The sequence below is a fragment of the Helianthus annuus genome, chromosome 4, assembly GCF_002127325.2.
Source record: "Helianthus annuus cultivar XRQ/B chromosome 4, HanXRQr2.0-SUNRISE, whole genome shotgun sequence".
Taxonomy (NCBI): Eukaryota; Viridiplantae; Streptophyta; class Magnoliopsida; order Asterales; family Asteraceae; genus Helianthus; species Helianthus annuus.
Window position 1 is genome coordinate 26171017 of NC_035436.2, and position 24337 is coordinate 26195353.

A 24337-nucleotide genomic window follows, 5' to 3' on the forward strand; every position below is an offset into this window, starting at 1 on the left:
AAGTTTACCCTATTTTATTAATTAACTAAATGGTGGGATCACACATAATTTTGCAATACTTCTTTTTAAAAATATTTGACATTTACTTAACAATTTTTTTTTAACATCAGTTAGTCACAAGAACCAAATCTGTAATTAAAAAAAAATAGGGACCAAAGCTGAAATCCAGGCAAACCACATGGGCCAATGTAATTAGCTTATATATATATATATATATATATATATATATATAGGATAAGAATCATTACAGAACACTAATTATTGCGAGAATAAAAAGAACAACTCTAAATAACTAAATTTTGGAATTTAAGGTTCATCTTTCTTAAATTTTATGTTTCTTACATTCATATATGTATTATATATACATAAAAAAATCATATATTTCCCCCTACACATAGTCTACATACATGTAGGTATTTAGCCTACACATAACCTACATGTGTGTGGGTTATTTAAAAATTGAAAAATTTTCATATTTTGTTTTAAATTCTAGTGTGAGAAACAATAAATCTTACATTTATAACATTTTTATTTACTTTTTAGGTTTTTAGGATTGAAAAAATGAGAGATTCATTTTGTTCTGCGTGTTCTCGCAATATTTAGTGTTCTGCATAAAACCTTCTCGTATATATATATATATATATATATATATATATACACTAGTCACTTACCCGCGCGATGCGGCGGGAGTGGTATCACTTAGGTTGGTGAGTTTAGGGCTATCTACGGGGATGTAGTTTCCAATGTGGCTTGTGACGACGATGGTGGTAGTGTAGCAGAATGTGATGCTCGGTTGAGGCCTTCTTCAGCGGCGAGAATCAGCGATTTGCGGCGATTGGTGGTTTCGTGATGGCGTTTGGTGGTTATTGTGCGACTCAGGAGAAAACAAAGAAAATTGTTTGATTCTAGTTATGTTACCTGAAATAGACGGACTACCTAGGCTTTTGTTGGTTCAAATTGTGATACAAATTCACAAATAACTAACATTAACTACTATATTGTAAGATGTACAAAACATAGTCAAAAATTTCCCAAACAGTCTTAGGTTTGTAAGAGTCCTTAATCTTGAATTCCTAAGGTTTGGAACTGAAATTTGTCACAAAATAAAGGATTTCCTTCAATTAGTTTCTTAAGTTCAACCAGCATCATACCTCGAGCAGATTTAGTATCTCCATATTTGGATAATTGTTCATTCTCCCTAAAGTAGTGATCTATAAAAGTCAGTCAGCAAAGGCGCGATAGATGATGCTTAATACAAAAATTAAAGTAAGATAAATAAGTTCGTTTCCAGACAAATGGTTACAAACAAATCAATCGAGTCGTTAATCAAACGATTAAACGCATAAACAAAACAATAAATATGAATTTGTACGTTCTGATACATATCTACTTAGAGGTGGCAGTTTTTTTATTTTTTTATTAACCATGCCGCTGCGCTCGTTGCGGCTGCCCTCACCGCGCCGCTGCGGCTGCACTTGTTGCGCTCGCATGCTCACTGCACCGATCAAATTTTAGTAAAGTACACGGATGGTAAGCCAGAGACAACTGAGGTGATGGCACCAAGCAAGAATGACACAGTGCTGAACACTGCTGTTCCCTTTTACCCTGCATATACCAAACAAACTTGCGATTAGTTTATGCACAGCTATTCATAATCATTTTATCATGAAATAAGGATACCTGAACAAATGTCTCGCTCGACCAATAGTTTCCCTTGACGCATTATGCAAGGTTCGCTCGGTCCAACAACTCAAGCAAATGTTTTCTATGTTTTTTAGGGGGAAGATGGGTGCATCTCTCCACAGGGCATACAAGACACAGGCCATTGGCGGAAGCCCGCCAAATTTAACATATAAAGTTTTTTTATATGTTAAATATGGCGAGCTGCCGCCAATAACCTGTGTCTTGTATGCCCTGTGGAGAGATGCACCCATGTTCCCCCTAAAATGCAAAGAAAACATTTGCTTGAGTTGTTGGATAGATTACACAGGCTCAGTTTTTGCATCACAGCCTCAAAACACTTTCAGTTCAGATAGATTACACAGGCTCAGTTTTTGCATCACAGCCTCAAAACACTTTTAGTTCAGACAGATTAAGAACACAAGGTCAGCTTATGCATCATAGACTCAACACTTTTAGTTCAGACAGATTAAGAACACAAGCTCAGCTTTCGCATCACAGCCTCAAACACTTTCAGTTCAGACAGATTAAGAACATTTGGACGGAAGATGTATAACCTTGTAAAGGGTAAAAGGGTTTGTGTTTTCTTGTTCCTTAAGAGTTGTACATTGTGCATTAAGTGTTTTTTCAACACCTTGTTCAATTACCATCTTGTCCTTCACATATGTTTATTAAGGATATCATTTGGCAAATCAGGCATTAACTCTTTTTATAAGTGAGCCGTTTGCCTCGAATCGGTGGATCTCTCCACAGGGCATACAAGACACAGGTCATTGGCGGCAGTCCGCCAAATTTAACATATAAAGTTTTTTTATATGTTAAATATGGCGAGCTGCCGCCAATAACCTATGTTTTGTATGCCCTGGGAGAGAAGCACCCATGTTCCCCATAAAATGCAAAGAAAACATTTGCTTGAGTTGTTGGATAGATTACACAGGCTCAGTTTTTGCATCACAGCCTCAAAACACTTTTAGTTCAGACAGATTAAGAACACAAGGTCAGCTTATGCATCAAAGACTCAACACTTTTAGTTCAGACAGATTAAGAACACAAGCTCAGCTTTCGCATCACAGCCTCAAACACTTTCAGTTCAGACAGATTAAGAACACAAAATCCGGAGTACACAACAAGAGTAATTTGCCACGAAACTTAAACAACCTTTAAGTCTCTATAAATAATTCAGGGATATCTACACTCTACTCACACTTTACAGCCTCAAACACTTTCAGTTCAGCTTTCTCTCAATGCTCACACATCTCACAAAACAACATCACATCTCACAAAAAGGGATGCCAAAAGCAGGGAAGTACAATCTACAGGAAAAAGCAACACTTTACTTTTGTGTGAAAGACAGCTTGCTTGCTGCAGTCTCTATAATATATCAACACTCTTCCATACACTGTTTGAAAGACAGCATGCTTGAAAGACAGCATGCTTGCTTCAGTCTCTATAAATAATTCAGGGATATCTACACTCTACTCACACTTTACAAACTCTCAACTACACTCAACTGGAAGACTCAGACATGTAATTGAGAGATGAACACAACTACGGGTAAAGCCATGGCTGCAACACACGGTTGCAAAGTGAGAACTATGCAACCTGGATATTGCCCCGCCAAGATGCTACTCGGATCTTCTATGTACCCTCAAAATACAATCATCATCACAGTCTATTGTGTTATGTAACCTCGCTTTAAAGCATGATGTACAAGAGTATTTTTCCACTAAACTTAAACAACCTTTAAAGCATGACCTAAATATCATAATTATCACACAACCATGACACTTATCAGTCCCAAAAATGAAGGAAAAGATCAAAATATAACAGAACAAAGTAAAATCAAAACTACAAAAACAATTTATCCTTTCACTATGTCATATCTGAAATTAAGCTAACTATCATCACCAAAAATACAAATTCAAATATCACAAAACTTTCAACCTAATTTGAAATAACCGCATCTACTAACAAATCTACATCAAGATTAAAGATAAATCAACATTTAGAACCTAACCTGAGTCGATTCATCACAAAACACATGAGAAAATCCTTCGTAAACCTCAGATTTCGTCCTTCGAACATCCGTCAACCGCTTCACCTGAAAAGTAAGAATCACAAAAGAACATGGTAAGATATCTACTAACAAATCTACATCAAGATTAAAGATAAAGCAACTTATCAGAACATCAAACGGATCCCTTGTTCAAATCTGTGGATCCCTTGCCAGATAAAACGGATCCCTTGCCAGAGAGAGAGAAGATCTGATGTTGTTTTGTGAGATGTGTGAGCATTGAGAGAGAAAGCATATGGTGATCCGTGTGAAGTCAAATGGACGGTCCCGATCTTGATCCGTGTGAGAAAGTTTAACAATTGGACGGCAGATGTATACCCTTGTAAAGGGTAAAAGGGTTTGTGTTTTCTTGTGCCTTAACAGTTGTACATTGTGCATTAAGTGTTTTTTCAACACCTTGTTCAATTACCATTTTTTTAACTTTATCACACGGATCAGACATGTACTTTTAGATCTTTGAATCTGTGATAATACTTTTACAACTGGAAGACTCAGACATGTAATTGAGAGATGAACACAACTACGGGTAAAGCCATGGCTGCAACACACGGTTGCAAAGTGAGAACTATGCAACCTGGATATTGCCCCGCCAAGATGCTACTCGGATCTTCTATGTACCCTCAAAATACAATCATCATCACAGTCTATTGTGTTATGTAACCCCGCTTTAAAGCATGATGTACAAGAGTATTTTTCCACTAAACTTAAACAACCTTTAAAGCATGATGTACAGCTGTTTTAAGCACAAGAAACACATATGTAACCTCACAGGCTCAGCTTATGCATCATAGCCTTAACAGTTTCAGTTCAGACATATTAAGAACACAAGCTCAGCTTATGCATCATAGAGACGACAGGCTCAGCTTATGCATCATAGCCTCACAGGCTCAGCTTATGCATCATACCCTCACAGGCTCAGCTTATGCATCATAGAACACTTGGGAAACATCCAAGCCATCTAGGTCGTATAACTTAGGACCTTAGTCCGACAACCATCAAACTCTGCCATCTGTCCGGCCCTTAGAAACACCTTTGTCTTACTAATCTGCATTTGACATATAAACAAACAAGTAAACATTAAAAAAATTAAAAAGGTAAATCCTAACTAAAACATCGGATGTAGGAAATAACCGCATCTACTAACAAATCCACATCAAGATTAAAGATAAATCAACATTTAGAACCTAACCTGAGTCGATTCATCACAAAACACATGCGAAAATCCTTCGTAAACCTCAGATTTTCACAAAACCATGACACTTATCAGTCCCAAAAATGAAGGAAAAGATCAAAATATAACAGAACAAAGTAAAATCAAAACTACAAAAACAATTTATCCTTTCACTATCCCGAAAAATGAAAAAATATATCAAAACATCCCACAGAACAAACTAAAATAAAAAGTACATAACAATCTATCTTTTCACTATTCCATATCTAAAATTGACCTAACTATCATAATTTTCATTGAACTACAACACTTATCATCCCCAAAAATGACCTAAATATCATAATTATCACACAACCATGACACTTATCAGTCCCAAAAATGAAGGAAAAGATCAAAATATAACAGAACAAAGTAAAATCAAAACTACAAAAACAATTTATCCTTTCACTATGTCATATTTGAAAGAACTTACAACAATGCAAGAGGGAGATGTGAAAAGCCGACAAAAATTTTAAAACCTTGATGTGAGAGCCGAGAAACAACGCAAAATCCGAATGCAAAGAGTTGATATATTCTGAAATCGAAGTAAATAGAAGTTGTTAAGTTGATGTTTTGAAAGTAGGATTATTCAACTGAGATAAACTTACAATTTCAGTTGAGTGTAGTTGAGAGTTTGTAAAGTGTGAGTAGAGTGTAGATATCTCTGGATTATTTATAGAGACTGAAGCTAGCAGTGCTGTCTTTCAAACAGTGTATGGAAGAGTGTTGATATATTATAGAGACTGCAGCAAGCAAGCTGTCTTTCACACAAAAGTAAAGTGTTGCTTTTTCCTGTAGATTGTACTTCCCTGCTTTTGGCATCCCTTTTTGTGAGATGTGTGAGCATTGAGAGAGAAAGCATATGGTGATCCGTGTGAAGTCAAATGGACGGTCCCGATCTTGATCCCTTTTTGTCTGTAGCATAAGTCAAATGGGTTAAGATCAGTTAAAAAACAAAAAGCAAAAAAATAACAAAACACATCATAAAACACAAAATATAGTCAAGTTTATATTCTCTCAGTAGCATAGCATGTTAAAAATTAATATTCAAGGCTTAGAAATTACCAAAAAAGAGCGAAAAACCGACTGAATTCGAATCTCAGCCCATTCTTGACACTAATGCTCCGTTAGTTCTCGCAAAGTCAACCATCATAAAAAGAAATCAAGTATTAGTAAAGATTTGATATTAGTTATAACCAGTACACTATTAACTTAAAATAAATTTAATATAAATCACATTTTGTCAAGTTGCAAATATAAAAACCTTTATTTGGCAAGGGATCCACAGATTTGAACAAGGGATCCGTTTGATGTTCTGATAAGTTGCAATGAGTGTTATATATCTTACCATGTTCTTTTGTGATTCTTATCTTTAATCTTGATGTAGATTTGTTAGTAGATGCGCTTATTTCAAATTAGGTTGAAAGTTTTGTGATATTTGAATTTGTATTTTTGGTGATGATAGTTAGCTTATAAAAAAAAGAAAAGAAAATTGATGAATGATGATAAACTTTACTTTACCTCTGCTTGAGTGAGCATGAGACCACTAAGTGAGGGAACATTCTGCATATGAAGCCCCCATCGATTCGAATGAAGCAACGTTCAGCGTCGCCAAAGCCAATTCCGAGACTCTCCAAGCAGATACACTTTCTCCGGCAGCCAGAAGATCGGAGTGAGCTTGTTCTGTAATAATAGTGATCGTGACAGTCGTTAACCAAAGGTATAACTAATTAAATTCAGATCCTAAAAAAAGGTTTCCTTGCGAGTTGCGAGTGACATACCTGAGTCGATTCATCACAAAACACATGCGAAAATCCTTCGTAAACCTCAGATTTCGTCCTTCGAACATCCGTCAACCGCTTCACCTGAAAAGTAAGAATCACAAAAGAACATGGTAAGATATATAACACTCATTGCAACTTATCAGAACATCAAACGGATCCCTTGTTCAAATCTGTGGATCCCTTGCCAGATAAAGCTTGTGATACATCTCATGAAACCCTAGATCTGCTCATCGAGCATGCCACAGAACAAACTAAAATCAAAAATACATTACAATCTATCTTTTCACTATTCCATATCTAAATGACCTAAATATCATAATTATCACAAAACCATGATACTTATCAGTCCCAAAAATGAAGGAAAAGATCAAAATATAACAGAACAAAGTAAAATCAAAACTACAAAAACAATTTATCCTTTCACTATGTCATATCTGAAATTAAGCTAACTATCATCACCAAAAATACAAATTCAAATATCACAAAACTTTTAACCTAATTTGAAATAAGCGCATCTACTAACAAATCTACATCAAGATTAAAGATAAGAATCACAAAAGAACATGGTAAGATATATAACACTCATTGCAACTTATCAGAACATCAAACGGATCCCTTGTTCAAATCTGTGGATCCCTTGCCAGATAAAGCTTGTGATACATCTCATGAAACCCTAGATCTGCTCATCGAGCATCCCACAGAACAAACTAAAATCAAAAATACATTACAATCTATCTTTTCACTATTCCATATCTAAATGACCTAAATATCATAATTATCACACAACCATGACACTTATCAGTCCCAAAAATGAAGGAAAAGATCAAAATATAACAGAACAAAGTAAAATCAAAACTACAAAAACAATTTATCCTTTCACTATGTCATATCTGAAATTAAGCTAACTATCATCACCAAAAATACAAATTCAAATATCACAAAACTTTCAACCTAATTTGAAATAACCGCATCTACTAACAAATCTACATCAAGATTAAAGATAAATCAACATTTAGAACCTAACCTGAGTCGATTCATCACAAAACACATGAGAAAATCCTTCGTAAACCTCAGATTTCGTCCTTCGAACATCCGTCAACCGCTTCACCTGAAAAGTAAGAATCACAAAAGAACATGGTAAGATATCTACTAACAAATCTACATCAAGATTAAAGATAAAGCAACTTATCAGAACATCAAACGGATCCCTTGTTCAAATCTGTGGATCCCTTGCCAGATAAAACGGATCCCTTGTTCAAATCTGTGGATCCCTTGCCAGAACATCTCATAAAACCCTTGATCTGCTCATCAAACGGATCTGGTGATAGATTCAAACGGATCTGGTGATAGATCTCATGAAACCCTAGATCGCCGAGAAGAGAGAGAAGAGAGAGAGAAGAGAGAGAGAAGATCTGATGTTGTTTTATGAGATGTGTGAGCATTGAGAGAGAAAGCATATGGTGATCCGTGTGAAGTCAAATGGACGGTCCCGATCTTGATCTGTGTGAGAAAGTTTAACAATTGGACGGCAGATGTATACCCTTGTAAAGGGTAAAAGGGTTTGTGTTTTCTTGTGCCTTAACAGTTGTACATTGTGCATTAAGTGTTTTTTCAACACCTTGTTCAATTACCATTTTGTCCTTCACATATGTTTATTAAAGTAGTATATATATATATATATATATATATATATATATATATATATATATATATATATATATATATATATATATATATATATTACGACACATTTCTGACAAAATGTAAAAAAGCATTTTTTATTGACGAATGGATAAAATATAAAAAAGTTTTGTAATAATATTTCTAGTTTTTTTTCTTGAATATATAGAAGCAAATCAAGTCACAAAGTAGTAGTGTGATATATATATATATATATATATATATATATATATATATATATATATGGTAGGGTTCATGCGAGAACCACCTTTATTGCGAGAACCGCGAGAACCAATATGAACATGGGGCAATTTTGTAAATATCCAAACAATTTTTAAAACACGCACCTGATGTCAGACTTCAATCATATATTCAATTATAATCAATAAAGCCTTCCACGTCCGAACTATCTACAGGCTCTACACATTCTCTCCATCTCTCCACTCCATCTATCTACATTTCATTCTGATTACATACGAATCTCTCAACGTTTCGCCATCACCAGTTCGTCGATTACAATTGATTCACCATATCGAAGCATTTGGATTGACATTTTATCGGAGATTTGAGATTTTACAAGCATATATTTCAGATTTCGTCATATAATCGAGGTTAGTTCCCAAAATTTTGTACAAAATTAGTCGTATAAACTTTGTTACGAACATAATCACAGTTCGTACTTTTTTTCTTACATTCGTAATTAGGGCAACGTCATTGTAAACACTGTGGATTTATAATCCGTTCGCAATTAGGGCTAATTAGGGCAACGTGATTACAATAATAGTCAATATGACAATATATTAAGGAATAACCATCGGAATCGCAATACAATCGCCAGAATATGTGGTGTATCATTGATAATGTGAATTGTAACATGGATATTGTGCAATGTAGCATATATACTTTGTGCATTATATATTGTCATGTAAATCGAGCACGTTTGCAAGTTTATACAAATCGTTTGTACTTTTTTATATGATATATATTACGTCGTTTACATATTGTTGATTCGGATTCGTGTTGTATTGTGTTATATATTGGTATGCAAATGTGCATATGTTGACATCATAAGTTTATCAGAATATGTTATTAAGATAATGTTTGGTATTATATATGCATATGGGCATAAATTGTAATAATAAGTTAATATGCACATGTGCATAGTTTGCAATAACATGTGAATAATGTATTTTAGTTTTATTTCGATGTAATGTATGGTTATGCACATGTGCATTTCATGTTAAATTATGTTAATAAGATGTTGTTGTGTGATATATACATATATGCACATGTGCATAGATTTACAAAATATTTTTTATTATGCACACATGCATAATTTGTCATATTATGTTATTGATATATTTAACAGTTATTAAGGTATTTAACGTTTTTGAACATGTTAATTGTAGATCAGCAATTGAAAAAAAAATCGGAAAAAAATTTGAAGAAAGTCACATTTGTATTAAAATCAATAGATGAAGGATCGTCAAAAAATGCTAGACACGGACACAGACGCAGACGCTGGCGCAACGAAAGAGAATATGAATAATAAACAAAAAGGTTATATTCTGTTGATTATTTATAATTCTTATTTTGATTGATCAGTAATTAAATATGTTTTTATGCACATGTGCTTCATTGTATTAATGTTTTTTTGTTGATAGTATAGTTTGTATAAACATGTTAAGTTTATAAATGACGATGTGAAAAAAGCGAGGAAGGATGTGCACAAGGACATTAATAGGAGGATTAGCAAGCGGAAACAAGAGGAAACAACAAATGAAGGTTTTGTTGAAGTTCGCACGACAAAGAATAGAAGGTTATCAACACTATAAGCCAATAGTGACAAGGATGTCAACAAGGCAGATAACACTGTTGTTGATGGTATGTGTTATTTAAATTTTTTAAATAAACTTTAAGATGCACATGTGCATTAGTATGTAAGAACATCTCATAACATGTGTTATTGTGTTTGCACATGCGCATATAATGTGTGGATAAACAGGTTCAGTGAAAGAAGGGATATCATCAAAAAGAGTTAAGAAACTTGCAAAAAAATCAACATCACAAGTAGTTAAAACAATCGCAGAAAAGACAGAGAGTAAAGAAATTGTTAAAGGGACATAATGTAAAAAAATTGTTAGAGCTGTCAACTAGAGATCTATACGGACACGTTTGTTGCCACATCAAATGTTGATGGGGTTGGACGCAATGTCTTAAAAACAGAAGGTTGTAGTTAAAAAAATGGGGTTTGGTAGTATTTTGAATCTTAAAACGGACATCTTACCATCAAAATTGTCACATTTTGTGGTGGATAAGTTTAGAGGGAAAGAGATGGTCATTAAATTGGATGCTGGTAACATAAAGGTGGACGAGGATGTAATTAGTGGGTTGTTGGGGTTAAAGAACAATGGGGTTGTTTTGAACTGTCAATGGAAAGAGAAAACGAAAGGAAAAAAAAGGGACGAAACAAAGAAAGACGAAAATGTGCATAGTTATGTACATCTGCAAACTTTGACAGAATGGGTTATTAAGGTCATTCATGCTGATGTACATGTGCATAATTATGCACTATGCACATGTGCATAATTTGCCAGAATATGTTAATACTGTCGTTTATGTTGATGCACATGTGCATAATGTATATAGTGATAATAAAGTTAAAGTTAATGCACATATTCATTGATAAGTTATGTTTATTGATCCTTCTTTTTATTTTATTTTATTTTGTTTATTATTGTAGATCAACAATGGAAAAAAAAATTGAAGAAAGCATCTTTTTTGAAACCAAGGGATGAAAGGTCAATTAAAATGCCGGATGCAATGGAATATGATTACACGACGGTTAAACAAAAAGGTAGAAAAGGTTGATTAATGTTTGATGATCCAGATGGGAGTTTATGCACATGTGCATCCCTTTATTAAATTCATGTTAAATGATATCACTTATGTAAACACATTAAATATATCGTGCAGGTGCGCAAGAAGAAACAAACAGAAAAAAGGCGGGCAATTAAGCGAACTCGTGATGAAACCTCAAAAAAAGGAGGTTACGTGATGAAACATAAAAAAAGGAGGTGACGGAGTGCGTGCGGTAAAGAACAAGAAGTCGGCAAGATCAACGGTAACGGCGACGGTTGATACTGATGACCATATGGTTGTATTCAGATTCAACATAGGGTATCCAATATAGTGTGCTATTAGGCGTAGAATGTATAATATTTGTAATTGTTCCTGTAGTGTAGAATGTACAACACTTGTAATTGTTCATGTATACATAAAAAGTAAAACATATAACATTCTAATTAATAAGGTATATGGCGTGTGTACGCACGTGTTCAACATTTATTCGGTGATGATTACGGGGCGTTGGTATTGTGATGCACATGTGCATAACATTATGTACTGATGGTTAACAGTTTATTTGTGATGATCATGGATTGTTATCAATATAATGCACATGTGCATGATTATGTAATATATGAAAATAAAAGTAATGAATGTAAGAAATAACAGTTATTTGTTTAATGTTTATTAGTGATGATTATTGGGTGTTAATAATGTGATGCACATGTGCATAATTATGTACTGTTGGTTAACAGTTTTTTTTTGATGATTAAAGATGGTTGTCAACATAATGCACATGTGCAGGATTACATGATGTATGAAAATATAAGTAACTTATGTAATAAACCAATTGTTTGTTTAATGTTTAATGATAAAAAAGAAAAGGGTTGATAATTAAACATGGATTATGGTGTATTGGCAAAATAATGCACATGTGCATTATTTAGGTATGATTGTAAATAAATGTGATTTACTTGATGAGAGAATAATGAAGCATGTAAAAGTAAACTATAAAAAACACTTTAAGGATATAATAATGAATCATGTGAGTGTAACCTTCGAAACACATATAAATGTATATAGTGCCTTTAATCTCAAAACGTATGAATTGCAACTCCCGTTGATCTAAATTTGTAGATGTTGTTGCGGTTGATGTTGAGGTGGTATCACAGGAGATTGAGTGTTCAGAAACGATGGCATTGTCTGCTTATACACAAGGGTCAACAACTCGAACCAACCACCGATGAATGAGACCACCCATAGGGTGAAAATGACCTGTATGTCTGCAAGTTTTTTTTGAGAATGAGACCACCCACAGGGTGAAAATGACCTGCATGTCTGCAAGTTTTTTTTGAACGACCAATATAAAATTATTCATAACATTTAGCAAGATGCTACACCACAATTACATCCACCAACAAAAGGAAAACTCATACAACAAAAAACAAACAGAATACTATACTGGAAATACATCAAAATTGTTCCAAACCCCCAAGTTAAACTTTGATCTATTTTTTACCCATAACTAACTCATGTTCTTGATCTCCTCGACTACCTTCTGCACCGACAATTGACTTTGATTAAAAACCATCTCGTTCCTCATTCGCCAAACGCTCCAGATGTAGATAAGGGACACCACATAAATCGTCTTTTTTCCTTTTTTGCAAACCATTGGACAAGATTATGATATTCCATCAAATCTTTGAGACTGAAAATAAATGCAGCCGGGCCTTTGCGCCATTGAGTAATTACGGACCAAACTGTTTGAGCGAACTGACATGAAACGAAAATATGTTCACATGTTTTTGGGGAATCGCTGCAGAAAACAAAGCAGTTTGACTGTGTTTGGATGCCTCTTGCGTTAAGTGCCACCTTTGTTGGGAGTCTCTCGACTAGGGCTATCCACCCGACCAAACAAACTTTTTTAGGTGTCCAATTATTCCACACAAATACCTGCTCGGGAACCTCCTTATTATATGTTTGTAGCCTAGACTTCAAACTCCGAACAGAAAAGTCTCTCGACGTGCTCAAACCCTAAATCTTTTCAAGTCTCTCTTAGTAGTCATTTCCATTAATTATAAGCAGGCCTAATTGATCTGATCCATCACAAGGAGATCAATATCATCAAAAATTTATTGGGACAATGTAATGTCAAGAAGCTTTGGAGGAGACCTATCAAAATTAAAGGTAAATCAAACAAGAATATTGAAATTTTAACTTGTCAGGAAACAATTGGTCAGCCTGGATATGGAGTTATAGATACCAAGATAATTAACTCACCTGTTAACAAAATAAGACAAATTGGACCACAAAAACAATATGGCCAGATTAAGTATTAGAAAGTGGCACAAAAAATGGAAGAAGATGGTAGCTTATCCTCTAAAAACAGAAGCCATATGACAGTTGCAGAAACAAAAAAATGGAAGAGCATAATATAGCTGTATCATTTGAGTATGTCGCCTATGGATTTACCGTCAGAGCTGATGTTTCATCGTCGTCGGAGGAGTATTCGATGTGGTTATCGCTGGATGAAAAGTTTTGTTGTGGTGGTTGGGTGATGTTAATGTCGATTATGTAGACGTGAATGCACCATGAGCGCCGCCGTGAACGCCGCCGGTGAACGCCACTGGTGAATGTCGCCGGTGAATGTCGTGAACGCCGCCGGTGAACGCCAGCGTTGAGTGCCGCCGGTGAATGTCGTCCTGAACGTCGTGAATACCGGCACAACGGTGATGTCTTAACGCTGATCGGCGGCGGATGTGCCGGCAACGGCGGTTGTGTCAGGCTGTGCTGGGCAGCGGCGGAGGTTATCATAGGGGTTGTAGGTTAACGATTGAGATGCAGAACCAGATCTAAGATATATATATCTGTTAGATGGAATTTCACTTTAATTATAAAAATGCCATGTGTTCACACTAGTTCTCGCGGTTCTAGCAATAAAGGGTGGTTCCTAACGGATCTTTATCCTATATATATATATATATATATATATATATATATATATATATATATATAGAGAGAGAGAGAGAGAGAATTGCACTAAAATAAGAACCACCTCCAGTTGTAAGAACCGTGAGAAGTACTTGATCCGGGGCGAGTTGGACCAAAATTTTTTTTCATAAACGTAGATGCGTGTATTATAAACACATTTGTAAAAAAAAAAAAATTCTAAAAAAATGCCGTGTGTGTAGTTTTGAGCACCACAAGTTTGTGTTTACGGGTACCGTAAATTTTCCGGTAAGATTTACGGTACCCGTAAACACAAACTTGTGGTGCTCAAAACTACACACACGACATTTTTTTTTGAATTTTTTTTACAAATGTGTTTATAATACACACATCTACGTTTATGAAAAAACATTTTGGTCCACCTCGCTCCATACGGTGTAGTTCTCACGGTTCTTACAACTCGATGTGGTTCTCATTTTAGCGGTCCCATATATATATATATATATATATATATATATATATATATATATATAGGGTCAGAATTTAGAGAAGACGGTGGAAAGTGTGAGAACGGTGAGAACGCTTATGGATCTTCAGATCAAAACAATCCATGTTCTAGATTGCGGGATGGCGTTTCGTAAATAACATCAATTTTATTATGTGGGACGCGCTTCATTAAGGGTAAAAGTGTCTTTTACCGCTCAAATTCAAAATGACTTCAAATGATAACAGACCATTAAAAAAAAGCCATTATAAACAAAATACCAAAAATTAGTGATAAAACGCGTTGGATATTAAAGGAAGAGGAAATAACACAATAACTGAATGGGTAAATTACTTTTTGAGTCCGTGGGTTTTATAGGTTTTAACCACTTGAGTCCAAAAGCAAAAAGTTTAACGACCTGAGTCCCCATAAGCATTTTCTTTAACCATTTGAGTCCAAATTTCTAACATTGTTAGAATTTTTTGGTTAAGTATTGTTAAATGACCAACCTACCCTTATAGTTATAAAATAAAAAAATATTTCTCTGTCTCTCTTATCTCCCCCTTATCTCTTCATCTTCAATCTCCAAACCTAATTTCATCCCTTTTTCATCACCCACAACTTCAATCTCTGTTGTTGCAGATTGAAAATCAACCAACATGGTCAAGAAATCGATGAACCAAACCTCAAAACGATAACAAATATCAGATAAAAACACTTAATTAAAAACATATAAAATAACACAAAACAGAGATTAAACTTATAATGTTGGACTTGGATCCATCTTAAAACATAAAAACCATAACAATGTTCAGCAAAACCCTAACAGACAAAACACATGTAATATCAAATAAAAAACATAAAACTGTAAAAAAAAACATAACATTCTTCCATCAGTACCTCCTTCCAGCACCACCACCACCACCATATCCAACATAACCACCACCACCAGGAATCCCACCGGAAACCACCGGCACATCCTCTTTCAACACAATCCCTGACAGCTCACTCATCCCCAACGAAGCAAGCAAATCAATCGTCTCCTTATCAACCTCAAACCTATCAACTTTAATAGCGGATTCATCCAGAACAAAGTCCATACGCCTCTCTCTCTCCTCCTCCTGCAGCTTCAGCGAGATGCCTCTCACCGGACCTTTCTGGATCCTCTTCATAAGGTGAGTTGAGAACCCTACGATCTTGTTACGGAGCCTTTTGGACGGGATGATGGCTACTTCTTCTAGAACCTTCTTGTTGGTGTGGAAATCAATAAGTTCTTCACCGGTGGTGGGGCTGCGGCGGTTGCCGGAGTAGCTAAGGCGATGATTTCTTGACCATGTTGGTTGATTTTCAATCTGCAACAACAGAGATTGAAGTTGTGGGTGTTATGGGTGATCAAAAGAGGATGAAATTAGGTTTGGGGATTGAAGATAAAGAGATAAGGGGGAGATAAGAGAGACAGAGAAATATTTTTTTATTTTTTAGTTATAAGGGTATTTTGGTCATTTAACAATAGTTAACCAAAAAATTCTAACAGTATTAGAAATTTGGACTCAAATGGTTAAAGAAAAAGCTTATGGGGACTCAGGTCGTTAAACTTTTTGCTTTTGGACTCAAGTGGTTAAAACTAATAAAACACAGGGACTCAAAAATTAATTTACCCTAACTGAATTTCAGTTATTAACATTTATTAGAAAAATTCCCTCCTAAATTACACGCCAAAAACATCATTATATAAACGATGAAGAAACATCGCTTCAATAATCACTTCAATCTATCCAGTTCTGCAAAAACATCTTTAACCAAAAACGCCAATTTAACCAAAACGCCAAAAATGCCAACAATCGTTTCGTGGAGATACACTCTGGCAATCAGGCGATTCATCCTGCGTTTTGACAACAGAAGGAGGGTGTATGTTAGGACAATCAAGGTAATTTTGAAGATGGAAGAAGAGGTACAGGGGTATCCTGTCCCTTGGCATCGCTCTGGACAACGAATGCCATGAAACACATATGCTTATGAAAGCATTAACAAGGAAATTTGTACCAATCATAGAAGATGTAAAGCCGGACACTGTCATGACATCATGGCGTTTTGATGATGAAACAGATATGGTGACAGTTATATACGACAACGGAGAACAGGAAGTCTACTGGCTTGAAAACATCATGACAAAGCAGGAGCTTGGTTTCATGGAAGAATTGCATAACCACACTTGTGTGAACATAGAAATGGACTCAAATTTGGAGTTAATGCAAAACATGTTCAAGTGGAGGCTTCAGAATCTTCAGGAACAGGAAGCCGACTAAGGTGAAGGTGATGACATGATTGAAGATCCAGATGAAGACTCCGAGGAAGAAGATGACGTAAGTGATGGATACTTTTCGGATAAAGTACCTTCTGACGAAGGGCTTTAATTTTTTTTCTTTTTTTTCTTCTATGTATTCTTCTTTTTTTAATATAATTAAATGATATATTTCTCTATTTATTTGCAAAACTCCAAAAAAATACTAAAAAAGGTTATTGCTTACAAAATGCCAGAAATAACAAAAAATATTTTTCCTGCTTAATATTTTATTTTCTCCGTTATTGTACTTTGTCATCTTGGTCTGCATAACGCCATTTAAGAAAACCCAAACTTAGAAGATGGGACGTCTATCACCTATAAAACTGATAAAGCTGATCAAAAGAGTAACTGAAAAGACGGTTATTTTATTACAATCATTTATTACAATAAAAAAGTCCCGCCTAAACTACGCGCCAAAAAACTCCTATAAGAGAGGAGTCTATACACAATGAACTGATCACACCCAGAAAAACAAACGTCATATCCTCTAGAAACCACTCACTTTAAAAACGCCAAAAAATGTTAGTTAAAATAACCACAGATGGCAAAGCTTTCACTGAATGGATTCTTCTTCTAAGGGGGTTATCTGAATAATATTTTGCTGAAATAGATGGACAAATATTCAAGAAAAAGAGACTGATGACAGTGATATGTCATCATGTGAGCTTTGTTCTTGATGACTATATGCATTGAAGAAAAGGATCAACACAAGAGTAAAATGCTATTTTGGGCTCTATTATTATAAATAGCATCAAGCAAGAGTTGATATTTAATGACATGCCACCAAACAATAATATCAAACCAAAACACAGGATGCCACTAAGCAGCTTCGTCTGAAAAAGTTTCAAAACGCCAAAAGAAATTCAAGAAGAAAAAAGAGGCTGATGACAGTGAAGATTCGGAAGAGAAATTAGATTACCTTTTTTTAGTTTTTTTTTTATTTTCATTTTATATTGTTTTGTTATCAAGTTATATGTTGTTTTGTTATCTAATTCTCTACAAATAAAATACATTATTATATAAAACGCTAAAAACTACAAACACCAAAACGCTAGTAGTATGAAAACTGTGAGAACGGGTCCTGGCAAAACACCTTTTCAAATGTATTAAACGCCAAAAAATTTACTAAACGCCAAAAAAAAAACATTTGGTCTTATTGTAATCTTATGAAAATATAATGACTCGTAGTGAATTATTATACAAAACGCCTTAAAACGCTAAAAAATTGACTAGAATATGCTATAACGCCAAAAATTATCTATGTGACACAAAAACAATTATTTCAACGCCAAAAAGTTTAATAAATACAATTAACACCAAAAAAATCTTAGATGCCAGAAAATGTTATAGCGTGTTCGGAAAATAAAAGAAGATTGAAAAGACAAAAAACCCCTCGGACCCTGATCATGTCCCGAGACACGTGTTTGGCCAGAATGCGTTCACACCGTTCTCACACTTTTGGGTGTTTTCTCCTGATCCCGTTTTATATATATATATATATATATATATATATATATATATATATATATATATATATATATATATATATATATATGTATTATGAGTAAGGATCCTGCGGAAAGTGTGTTTTTCCTAGAAAGTCTAGGAAGTGATCTGGTCCATCCGATTGGTGTGTTTAAGAGTTGAGATTAAATCAATGGCAATCTTGTAATATTTAACTTTATTTAATAGATTGTTTTAAATGAGTAGGGGCAATTTCCTCAATAACAGTGTTTTAAATCAATCAAAATAACCGTCAGGATATCACATCTCCTTATCACACGAGAATTTCCCTCTCTCTCTCTCTCTCTCTCTCTCTCTCTCTCTTTTTCTCTCTCTAAACCCACAACGAAAACCCTCTAAAATCATACCAAATATACCTAAAATAATGGATGAAGATAAGAGATTTTCCAACTTCTATATACGTAAGATCAAGCGGTCATTGTGTTCCATGTTTTACTAGGACATTAGGGTTTATTCGTGTTTTACATTGAAGTATTTGATGTTTACAGGGAAGAGATTTAAAAAACAGGGGACTTTGAACAAGATGGATGGAAGCAAACTTGAAGTCGCCGGAAGCAGAGTTGAAGTCGCCGAAACCGTAGGTGTGTGTTTTAAAAAACAAATGTTTGTAGTATTACAGTTTATTGTCGATTAGTGTGTTTTTAGTGCTTGTATTTGGTAATGTGTTGATGTTGGTGTGTTTTACTATAACTTTGTGTGTTTTACGGTGAGTTGGTGTAGGTTTTATAGAGGAGTAATTCGGGTTTGTGGATTGTGTTTTAAAAACTTTGTTTGTTAATGGGTTTTCCCACAAATGTGTTTTATGGTCAGTTTGTGTAGGTTTTATAGAGTAGTAATTTGGGTTTGTGGATTGTGTTTTAATAACTTTGATTGCTACTGGGTTTTCTCATAAATGTGTTTTACTATGTTTCATGAACTGGTACCTGTGTGTTTTACAATTATGTTTGATTTGTTAACTTTTGAAAGCCTAATGAACTGTGGTTTATAAGGGGAATGTGGGATTAGGAATTGTGTTTTATAAAGCCTAAACAACTGTTTTTCAGTCAAACGGAGAAAGAGTGAGAGAATAAAAGGAAAATGTCTTTCAAAAAAACCCGGAAACAAACCTGACAAACCAATTAGGCTGGATGAATCAGACACAGAAGAATCATCACCTTTACAAGGTGCGGTTAGTTGTGGCGGTGAAGGGTGGGGGGTTACTTGTATAGTTAGCTGTCTAACCAGTTGTGTTTTTTTGTTACTAACAATTGAACATGTTAACAAAACTACAAAAACTGTAGACAACAAAGTAGATTGCGCACAACAACCGCCTGCTGGCACCCTTCTGTCTGACATTGCAAATCTGTTTCCATACGTAATGGATATAATGTCGATTTACAGTCGGAACCCCTCCAAAATCGTGAAATGCCCATATGTAAGTTAGATGAACAAACGTCAAACCATATGTTTGTTGTGGTAAAACACAATGCATAATACTAACATCAACTTTTATGAGTTTTCTTTCAGCCGACGCGAGCAAGAAGGGTAGCGAAACAAAAAAAAGGCTACGGTTATACCAAAAGTCAATAAACCTAAAGAAGTAGCACACGGTAAATTGAAATTATGAACTAATTTTAATTAATAAAAAGTCTGACTTACTGATCGGCTTCATGTGTTGGTGTTTTGTCAGGTACCCCGATAGAAGATTCAGATGATGATTTTGACAACCCACCTTGGAAAAAAACGAGGTCGGGTGCTAGCCAACAAGTTTTTGAAAAACCACAACGAGCCCTAGTTGCTAAGTCAAGCAAAGACTCAAAAACACGCAAGAGGTCAACAACAGTCAAAAATTACATACCACTTTCAGATGGGAAACTAACCTTGTGATTAGCTCTTAAGCACATGGGGGAGTTGATGGAATCTTTAAACGAAAATCAACGGGAGGCTATCAGAAACATAGGTTTCGGGTCAATACTTGGGTTTAAAATGGGTCCGATTCCCTCAGCTCTGGGTTGGTGGTTGGTAAATAACTACGACACTAAAACACGGGTCTTGAATTGCGGTAGCCACCACATTCAAATAACGGAGGAATTGGTGAACGATGTGTTCGGCGTACCAAGAGGGAATGAAGAAATAAAGGAGGTTGAGAGAGCAAGTGCAGATTTCCACGAGGTTGTGGCGGAATGGAAAGGACAATTCGAAAACGCTCCTGCACGTTTGATGCCTGTTCAATTCAAAACATACATGCAGGTCCAAAAAGCGAGCGGGAGAATCTTTGTGTTAAACTTTTTGTTGTTCTACAACACACTGCTAGGAGAGACAACTACGAATTCATTAATTAATATGAGGTTTCTACCAGCCTTGCATCGAGGGATGAATATCAGAAGTTTTAACTGGTGTGAATACATGATCAGGTGTGTCGATCGAACGGTGGAAACATGGACACCAAAGGAACCCTTTCTTGGTCCAATGCCTTTGCTAGTGGTATGTTCTGAATGCATATATAATTTTCTAATCACACACTGTGATTGTGCATTAAAACACATCTGTTTGCTGGTAAAACACATTAAGATAGTTTTAACTTGCAAAGTGTTTGTTAAGCTCCAATATAATCACAACATGTTGTAAAAAACATTACGATGAAATGTGATCATCAAAAAACACAATGTGATGTAATGTGGCATAGGAAAAACCATCAAAACACATTCAAGGTGTTGTTAAATAGCATTAGAACTGTTAAAACACAACCTAATGTATATAAAACCCTTAAAACACATCTGATATCAGTTGTTCGTCCTCTTTACAGGCATCATTGATACGTGACTAAAAGAAATTCAAAGAAGATGAGCCAAGAGCAGCTCATCTGATCGAAGATTGTTGGGATTGAACCCTGCCAAAGGAACAAATAATGAAAGCCAAAACTGGATCAGAGCAGTAGATCCAGAATAAGAAGATGTTTGCATGCAAGTCTCTCCCCTTGAAAGTGGTTTCAACATCTGCTGACCTCCTATCTATTGATCATACAATCTGTTGACCTACAACTGCTGATCTAGTCAAAGACTGATTGAAGAACTAAAGCCCTGCTGCCCAATCTGCTGCCTTGAGTCAAGCACTGCAGATCATGACAAGTACTGCTGGGTTCACAGCAGCGGAATGATGCAGCAGTAGTTTATGTTTACTTTATGTAATGAATTCTAACATCAGTAGTTAGCATAGCAGTGTTTGTATAGGTCAGTTGTTAAGAGTTTGTTAGGAGGTTAGATGTCACTTTCATCGTGACGTCAGCTTAGATGCTCAGTAGTTTGCTAGTGCGTATAAATAGAACAGTGCTCTATACTGTTCTGTTTAGCTCATTCACCATCTTCTTCCTGCACGAACAAATACTGAGCTCGGGCTGAGGGTGAGTTTGCAAAGCATACATGCAATTGTAATCAAAGTTTGAAATAAATTTAAGCATTTGATTCTTTGTTGAAAATGTATGTTTGAAAGCATTTCTTCTGTTTGATTGTGAAAAGTTTGCTTCCATTTAATTTCCGCTGCACAACTTATTCATAAATCCATCTTAATTCAAACACAAATCACAATCAATCCAAACTCAGATCCTAACAATTGGTATCAGAGCTTGGACAGTCAAATTTGATTTAACAATCATTTTGACGTAAATAGTTCAGCTCGAAATCGTTGATACTGATAGTTTGTTCATCTTGTTGAAAAACAGAGCAAGGTTTAATCAACGATAAAGTTGATTAATCAGTGCCTGTAAAACAACCAGGATGTCGTCACAGTCTCAAGATGATAAGAATAACATTGGCTCGCTTTTTAAACCTCCTATGCTTAAAAGAAAGGAATACAACATCTGGGAGAGAAGGATGTGTCACATCCTTGCTCAACAGAACACTGGATGTTGGAGGTCTATTGTTTTCGGTCCTCATGTTCCTATGGTGCCAAGTGCTGAGGACACCAAGAAGTTCGTTCCTAAACCAACTGAAAATTATACTGAATCTGATTTTCAGAAGTTCGAACTTGATGCCAAAGCATTTAGCATCATAGCTTCTGCACTACCCAATGAAATCTATGCTGGGCTGTTACATTATAACAGTGCCAAAGAATTATGGGATGCATTGAAGGAACAATTTGGGGGAACGGAAGAGGTTATTGAAAACAACAGGGAAATTCTGAATCAGCAATATGAAACATTTTGTCACACCAAAGGGGAGTCACTAACCCAACAATTTGAACGTTTCAGTTGTCTCATCAGTGAACTAAGGCTTGTTAAAGTTACATTTCCAAATGCAACTCAAAATAGCAGGTTCCATAGATCATTGCCCGAAAAATGGGACACAATTGCTTGTATCACAAGGAATTCAGCTGAGTTTAAAGATCTGACCCTGACCCAACTCCATGGTAGACTCCTGACCTATGAAAGGGAGTTAAACCAGAAAAGGAAGTTGCAAGAGTCTGGAAAAGTTGCTGATGACTATTCATTTGGCAGTACAGCTCTATTTGGTCAGGAAGAATCTGGTAGCAGCAGTAAGGATCAGAGTTATGATCAGTTTATTGACATAACTGCTGGTGGTAATTTTAACAACTCGGATTCTCACTCTGCAAATTATGCTTTCACTGCAAATACTGAAAACCAGATGTCAGATAACTTATGCTTTGAACTAAATGATTTGCAACATTTTGATCCCAATGACTTAGAAGAGATGGACATTTTGCATCAATTGGCTTTGCTTAGTGTTAGAACAAGCAAATTCTATAAAAGAACAGGGAGAAAATTCTCAGGGCTTCATGGGAATTTAAGGGTGGGGTTGGATAAGTCAACAATCAAATGTTATAAGTGTAATAGGCTAGGTCATTTTGCTAGGGAATGTAGGAGTCAAACCACTGGTCCCATAATCACTCACCCTGGCTCAAACCCTAGACCACAACAACAAAACACTGTGCACTATATCCAATATGCCCCTGCAGCACATGTTAGCACTGCTCATTATGCTGCAACCCCTGTGCCTATGCATTATGTTCAAACCACTGTTCCACAAATTTAGTATGTTCAGGCCCATGTTCCTCAGGCACAGGTGCAACCAGTTGCATCTCAACAAGCTGCTCCAACAGTGGTTCAACCAGATCAGCAAAGCTTCTTCACACAAAGCTTTGTTAATTGGAGCAGCATGCCTGAAGAACTTGGTGATGAAAATTTTGCTCTCTATGCCTCTAATGATACTTTTGATGATGAATTTTGTTTGATGGCATTAGAGTCAATACCAGAAGGGATAGAAACTGAAGGTGAACAGCTAAGTGCTGAAATAGTGGATGAAGTTGCTAAAGCAGTGGTTACTGCAGTTGCTGGTGAACTACTGCTGGAAGAAAATTCAGAAACCCTGCTTGAACCACTGTCTGACCCCTGGTCCAAAGAAGACAAAAAGGAAGAAGAAAAGAAGAAAGCTGGTGAGGAAGAAGTTAGAGCTGATGAAGAAGGTATTCATCAATGTGATTGTGCCATGATGGCTGCTGCTATGGTATCACCTCAAGTTCTTGAAAAACTGTGTTCAGACAAATGTATTATTGCATTTGCTAACATCAAAGAGGTAAATGAAAACCTTAGGAATAAAATCTTATCTGATGAAGTCAAATTTGAAAAGTCATTAAAAGAACTTAGAAACAAATTGGCTGAAAAAGATAAAGAGATCGGCAGTGTAAAAGAAGAGCAGAGCATTACCAAAACCCAACTTCAAACTATGGTAGAAAAATACCAAGTTTGTAAAAAGGAGTTAGAGTCTAC

The 24337-nt window shown here is 35.5% G+C and overlaps 1 protein-coding gene and 1 long non-coding RNA gene across 2 annotated transcripts; both read right to left on the reverse strand.

Annotated features, from left to right (window-relative positions):
* Nucleotides 1-5304: 5304 nt before the first annotated feature.
* On the reverse strand, nucleotides 5305-6185 carry LOC110934480. Its single transcript, XR_002588378.2, has 3 exons — nucleotides 6030-6185; nucleotides 5573-5879; nucleotides 5305-5499 (listed from the first exon to the last, which is right to left on the reverse strand). It is a non-coding gene; the product is annotated as an uncharacterized LOC110934480 (long non-coding RNA).
* Nucleotides 6186-15601: 9416 nt separating this feature from the next.
* On the reverse strand, nucleotides 15602-20459 carry LOC110933121 (40S ribosomal protein S17). The gene is made up of 2 exons (XM_022176359.2): nucleotides 20436-20459; nucleotides 15602-16060 (listed from the first exon to the last, which is right to left on the reverse strand). The coding sequence occupies exons 1-2, from the start codon at nucleotides 20457-20459 to the stop codon at nucleotides 15602-15604; spliced, it is 483 nt and encodes a 160-aa protein (XP_022032051.1).
* Between the last annotated feature and the right edge of the window lie 3878 nt (nucleotides 20460-24337).

Bases quoted from the DNA above. Each gene is read 5' to 3' on its own strand.
- LOC110933121 (XM_022176359.2), bottom strand. From the start codon at position 20,459: ATGTGCTTAAGAGCTAATCACAAG. The intron at 16,061-20,435 runs GTTAGTTTCCCA...CTGTTGTTGCAG, and splicing joins GCTTAAGAGCTAATCACAAG to ATTGAAAATCAACCAACATG.